We start from the raw sequence: 6,276 nt of genomic DNA on the forward strand, positions 1-6,276 counted from the left end.
AGGGTGAGGAGGTGCAGGGCAGAGACGGCTCTGGAGGGTGAGGAGGTGCAGGGCAGAGACGACTCCGGAGGGTGAGGAGGTGCAGGGCAGAGACGGCTTCGGAGGGTGAGGAGGTGCAGGGCAGAGACGACTCCGGAGGGTGAGGAGGTGCAGGGCAGAGACGACTCCGGAGGGTGAGGAGGTGCAGGGCAGAGACGGCTTCGGAGGGTGAGGAGGTGCAGGGCAGAGACGACTCCGGAGGGTGAGGAGGTGCAGGGCAGAGACGACTCCGGAGGGTGAGGAGGTGCAGGGCAGAGACGACTCCAGAGGGTGAGGAGGTGCAGGGCAGAGACGACTCCAGAGGGTGAGGAGGTGCAGGGCAGAGACGGCTCTGGAGGGTGAGGAGGTGCAGGGCAGAGACGGCTTCGGAGGGTGAGGAGGTGCAGGGCAGAGACGGCTTCGGAGGGTGAGGAGGTGCAGGGCAGAGACGACTCCGGAGGGTGAGGAGGTGCATGGCAGATACGACTCCGGAGGGTGAGGAGGTGCAGGGCAGAGACAACTCCGGAGGGTGAGGAGGTGCAGGGCAGAGACGACTCCGGAGGGTGAGGAGGTGCAGGGCAGAGACGACTCCGGAGGGTGAGGAGGTGCAGGGCAGAGACGACTCCGGAGGGTGAGGAGGTGCAGGGCAGAGACGACTCCGGAGGGTGAGGAGGTGCTGGGCAGAGATGGCTTCAGAGCGTGTGGTGGTGCTGGGCAGAGATAACTCCGGAGGGTGAGGAGGTGCAGGACAGAGACGGCTCCGGAGTGTGAGGAGGTGCTGGACAGAGATGGCTCCGGAGGGTGAGGAGGTTCAGGGCAGAGACTACTCCGGAGGATGAGGAGGTGCTGTGCAGAGACGACTCTGAAGGGTGAGGTGGTGCAGGGCAGAGACGGCTCCAGACGGTGAATAGGAGCAGGGCAGAGTCGGAATTGGAAGGTGAGGAAGTGCAGGGCAGAGACGGCTTCGGAGGGTGAGGGGGTGTAGGGCAGAGGCGGCTTCGGAGGGTGAGGAGGTGCAGGGCAGAGACGACTCCGGAGGGTGAGGAGGTGCTGGGCAGAGACGGCTCCGGAGGGTGAGGAGTTGCTGGGCAGACGGCTCCGGAGGGTGAGGTGGTGCTGGGCAGAGACGGCATCAGACACATGGATGGGGATGATATAGTTCATGGGAAGATCCTTTTAAGGCGTCCATGACAGAGAGGAGTGGACAGAATCTGCTAATTACAGGGTGGGGGGATCAGGCACCATCTAAGGAGCAGTATGAGAGTGTGTATCGGGGGTCAGGAGAGTGGTGGATGGCGCCATCTTGTGGTCACTCAGTGCATTCCTATACTGAGTTACTTTTGGCAGCCGGAGACTTGGCGGAGGCCCCGACACTCGTGATTAGGGCTTAGAGGAATTGTTCAGCAGCTCGTCCATCGTGAACCTCCGGAAGACGATCTTTTCACACGCCGCGTCCTTTCCGCATTCAAATAAGCAGGCGAAGGAGTGAGTGTCCTGGCACACCGCCAGGTCCGAGTACCCGCTGGGACCCTCGTTGATGACCCACGGTGGGGTCCAGGTGGACGGCACAAGGGGTGATTTATTCAAGTAGACTCCTAAGTCCACGCGGCCCCGGCTGCTGGTGGGATGGGAGTAGAGGAGCCAGGACGTGACGCTATGCTGAAGGGGCGACTCTTCCCCGCCGTCCGCCTCGTCCTGAGTTGCCTCCGGAGGCCTGTAGCTCACCACACTGCCCTGGCAGCCATGAGGCGGCTCACACAGGCTTTTATTTTAGTGGGCATCTGTGAACTCCATGGACTGGGGGCTGCTGGTCGCCTCCACCCCGTAGCGTTGACCGGTCCTGGCGCTGCAGTACAGGAGGTCGTTGCCGCTGCTGCAGGTCACCTCGGCCACCTCGCACTCCCCTGTCTTCTGCCGCCACAGCCCGCTGCCCTTGTGCCAGCTCTCTCCGCGGTCGTCGCTGTAGAAGATGAATGAGTGGGGCTTGGTCTTCCAGGGGACGGGCAGGCCGCAGACGCGGGAGTGGATGTAGTACAGGTACGCGGGCACGATCAGCCTGCCCGACGGAGAGCAGATGCCGTGACCGGGGCCAACCGCCAAGGTGGCGCAGCTCTTCAGGTCCTCACCCAGGACCTCCTCCGTCACGTCTTTCGGTAGGCTCCACGATTGGCCGTGGTCGCGGCTGGTGACGTAGCAGAGCCGGGCGGCATTTTGGCCGGTTATGATTTGCCGGAACTCGGAGATTTCGCTTTTTACACAGACGAAGAAGAGGAAGACGGTGTCGGTGTCGGGATGGTACAGCGGGCAGGGGTTCATGGTCCGGTAACTTGGCGTGGCTCACCGGCATCGCGTCTTCCTACTAAGGAGGCAAAACAGATGGAGACGTTGGAAAGTCACAAGATCAGACGCAGGGAGAGGTGACATGAGGAGCCGGTACCTGCACCTCCCCGCGCTGCACCCGACCGCGCCGCACCACCAGGTACAGGGCGTCCTGATCATCGGGGGACGAGCGCTTCTCCGCCAAGGCCAAGAAGATGGAGGGAAGAAGAGCAGAGCCGGGATACGATACGTCACACCGCCAGGATCCTGCTGGAACAGGGTCACCGAGTCCAGAGAGAGCGCCCCCGACATGTCTGTACCCGAACCTGCAGGACAGCGGATACACGAGACTCACAGCCGAGAGCAACCTGTATCTAATCCTGTGTGATACTGAAATGTGTATCTAATCCTATCCTGTGATACTGAGCAGTGTATCTAATCCTATCCTGTGATACTGAGCCGTGTATCTAATCCTATCCTCTGTGATACTGAGCAGTGTATCTAATCCTATCCTGTGTGATACAAAGTCGTGTATCTAATCCTATCCTGTGATACTGAGCCGTGTATCTAATCCTATCCTGTGTGATACTGAGCCGTGTATCTAATCCTATCCTGTGTGATACTGAGCCGTGTATCTAATCCTATCCTGTGACACTGAGCCGAGTATCTAATCCTATTCTGAGACACGGAGCCGTGTATCTAATCCTATCATGTGTGATGCTGAAATGTGTATCTAATCCTCTCCTGTGTGATACTGTCTGCTGAGCCGTGTATCTAATCCTATCCTGTGTGATACTGTCTGCTGAGCCGTGTATCTAATCCTATGCTGTGTGATACTGTCTGCTGAGCTGTGTATCTAATCCTCTCCTGTGTGATACTGTCTGCTGGGCTGTGTATCTAATCCTATCCTGTGTGCTACTGTCTGCTGAGCTGTGTATCTAATCCTATGCTGTGTGATACTGTCTGCTGAGCTGTGTATCTAATCCTATGCTGTGTGATACTGTCTGCTGAGCCGTGTATCTAATCCTCTCATGTGTGATACTGTCTGCTGAGCCGTGTATCTAATCCTCTCCTGTGTGATACTGTCTGCTGGGCTGTGTATCTAATCCTATGCTGTGTGATACTGTGTGCTGAGCCATGTATCTAATCCTCTCCTGTGTGATACTGTCTGCTGAGCCGTGTATCTAATCCTATCCTGTGTGCTACTGTCTGCTGAGCTGTGTATCTAATCCTATGCTGTGTGATACTGTCTGCTGAGCCGTGTATCTAATCCTATCCTGTGTGATACTGTCTGCTGAGCTGTGTATCTAATCCTCTAACACTCTGTATGATGTATCTAAGCCCCTGCTGTGATACTCTGCAGCCCCCTCTATGTGGTATATACACAGCTGTTGGCTCCTCACCTTCTTCCCTACAGTTCCGATCTGTACAAAGTTCACGATGAATTAGATGTTCAGCAGTGTCTCATCATCAGCAGCTGGCGGCCATGTTTCCGAAGACCATGAGACTTTGGATATTATGTACAGACGCAGCAAACATGGCGCCCGCAGTGAGCGGCAGACAGCGAGGAGCAGCGGCGCCTCTGGTGGTGAGACCATTACGATGTCACGTGGCTCAGCGCCGTCTGTATATAGGATGCAGCTGCTGTCACATTGGGGACAGGAGTGTACTCACATCGCCATCTGGTGGTCGCAGCCGGGACAGCAATCATTTCCATTATAGATAGCGCTGTCATATTCTGCAGCGTTCTACACAAGATGCTTCAGGGCTTTTTATCATTTATGCTGCAATTTGCCAATTTCTAGTTGTAAATATTGGAAATTTTACCAGCACATGTGGCCACACCCCATTGGCTAAACACAGCATATATTTTTTTTAACTGCTGTGAACTGTGGGAAAAACCATAAATGATCCCATAGTCTCCGTGTGCGAGAAGCCGCGGCCGGGGTGAGGTTAATGTCTCCCTAGCTTTCTCACAGCGTTCTCGCCTTTCTTATGATTGTGACATTGTTTTATGATTGTTTTTTGTGCTCAGAAAAATTTAATGGCGGCGACACAATAAAAGCTCAAAAAAATCCCCGAAAATGACCCAATTCATGACGGACGCGGCGTCCCCGGATCTGGATTTAGCATTTTTTGTGTCATTTTAATCACTTTTTTGTTTGGCCGTTGTGGAGGGAGTTTGGGGTTTCCAGACGGCTGCGCCTGATTCCCCCTGTGTGAACGCGCTCCGACTCGCCCTCCGGGATGATTTTATGAACACGGGAAAAAAAAAAAAAAATTATTCATTTTCCAAAACCTGTAATTTCCTGCAAGAAAAAAAGAGGCAAAAATAAAGATATTCTTAATTATTCACAAGAATTCACAAACCTCAGGACGACATTGGGGGAAATTTGGTTCCAAAAACGTCAAATGCAGCAAAAAAATAAGTGAATAAAAAATAAATCGCTGAATCTGGACGGTGGGTCCCCGCCGCCTCCTTTATACAGAAGATTATTTTTATTTCACCATCAAAATATTTATATTATTTTTTGCTCCTGTAGTTCTGACAGAAACTGTTCATTTTACCCATATAACGTCCTGAAAAATAACAAGAAAAATACATTATATGCTGAGCCGTGTATCTAATCCTATCCTGTGTGATACTGTCTGCTGAGCCGTGTATCTAATCCTATCCTGTGTGATACCGTCTGCTGAGCCGTGTATCTAATCCCTTCCTGTGTGATACTGTCTGCTGAGCTGTGTATCTAACCCTCTCCTGTGTGATACTGTCTGCTGAGCTGTGTATCTAACCCTCTCCTGTGTGATACTGTCTGCTGAGCTGTGTATCTAATCCTATCCTGTGTGATACTGTCTGCTGAGCCGTGTATCTAATCCTCTCCTGTGTGATACTGTCTGCTGAGCTGTATCTAATCCTATCCTGTGTGATACTGTCTGCTGAGCCATGTATCTAATCCTCTCCTGTGTGATACTGTCTGCTGAGCCGTGTATCTAAACCTATCCTGTGTGATACTGTCTGCTGAGCTGTATCTAATCCTATCCTGTGTGATACTGTCTGCTGAGCCGTGTATCTAACCCTCTCCTGTGTGATACTGTCTGCTGAACCGTGTATCTAATCCTCTCCTGTGTGATACTGTCTGCTGAGCCGTGTATCTAATCCTCTCCTGTGTGATACTGTCTGCTGAGCTGTGTATCTAATCCTGTCCTGTGTGATACCGTCTGCTGAGCCGTGTATCTAATCCTATCCTGTGTGATACCGTCTGCTGAGCTGTGTATCTAATCCTATCCTGTGTGATACTGTCTGCTGAGCTGTGTATCTAATCCTATCCTGTGTGATACTGTCTGCTGAGCCATGTATCTAATCCTGTCCTGTGTGATACCGTCTGCTGAGCCGTGTATCTAATCCTATCCTGTGTGATACTGTGTGCTGAGCTGTGTATCTAATCCTCTCCTGTGTGATACTGTCTGCTGAGGCATGTATCTAATCCTATGCTGTGTGATACTGTCTGCTGAGCTGTGTATCTAATCCTATCCTGTGTGATACTGTCTGCTGAGCCGTGTATCTAATCCTATCCAGTGTGATACCGTCTGCTGAGCCGTGTATCTAATCCTATCCTGTGTGATACTGTCTGCTGAGCCGTGTATCTAATCCTATCCAGTGTGATACCGTCTGCTGAGCCGTGTATCTAATCCTATCCTGTGTGATACCGTCTGCTGAGCTGTGTATCTAATCCTATCCTGTGTGATACTGTCTGCTGAGCTGTGTATCTAATCCTGTCCTGTGTGATACCGTCTGCTGAGCCGTGTATCTAATCCTATCCTGTGTGATACCGTCTGCTGAGCTGTGTATCTAATCCTATCCTGTGTGATACTGTCTGCTGAGCTGTGTATCTAATCCTATCCTGTGTGATACTGTCTGCTGAGCCATGTATCTAATCC

At 52.5% G+C, this 6,276-nt stretch overlaps 1 protein-coding gene across 1 annotated transcript; it reads right to left on the reverse strand.

Moving 5' to 3' along the window:
* Positions 1-399: 399 nt before the first annotated feature.
* On the reverse strand, positions 400-3,784 carry LOC141248575 (sialidase-3-like). Its single transcript, XM_073669378.1, has 2 exons — positions 3,741-3,784; positions 400-2,663 (listed from the first exon to the last, which is right to left on the reverse strand). The coding sequence occupies exon 2, from the start codon at positions 2,332-2,334 to the stop codon at positions 1,789-1,791; it is 546 nt and encodes a 181-aa protein (XP_073525479.1). The 5' UTR covers positions 2,335-2,663; positions 3,741-3,784; the 3' UTR covers positions 400-1,788.
* Positions 3,785-6,276: the final 2,492 nt, after the last annotated feature.

Source organism: Phyllobates terribilis, unplaced genomic scaffold (assembly GCF_046119375.1).
Source record: "Phyllobates terribilis strain yellow unplaced genomic scaffold, ASM4611937v1 Scaffold_2__4_contigs__length_985480577, whole genome shotgun sequence".
Lineage (NCBI taxonomy): Eukaryota > Metazoa > Chordata > Amphibia > Anura > Dendrobatidae > Phyllobates > Phyllobates terribilis.

What these genes read in the sequence shown, in the direction of transcription:
- LOC141248575 (XM_073669378.1), bottom strand. Translation starts at nt 2,334, where the DNA reads ATGAACCCCTGCCCGCTGTACCATCCCGACACCGACACCGTCTTCCTC.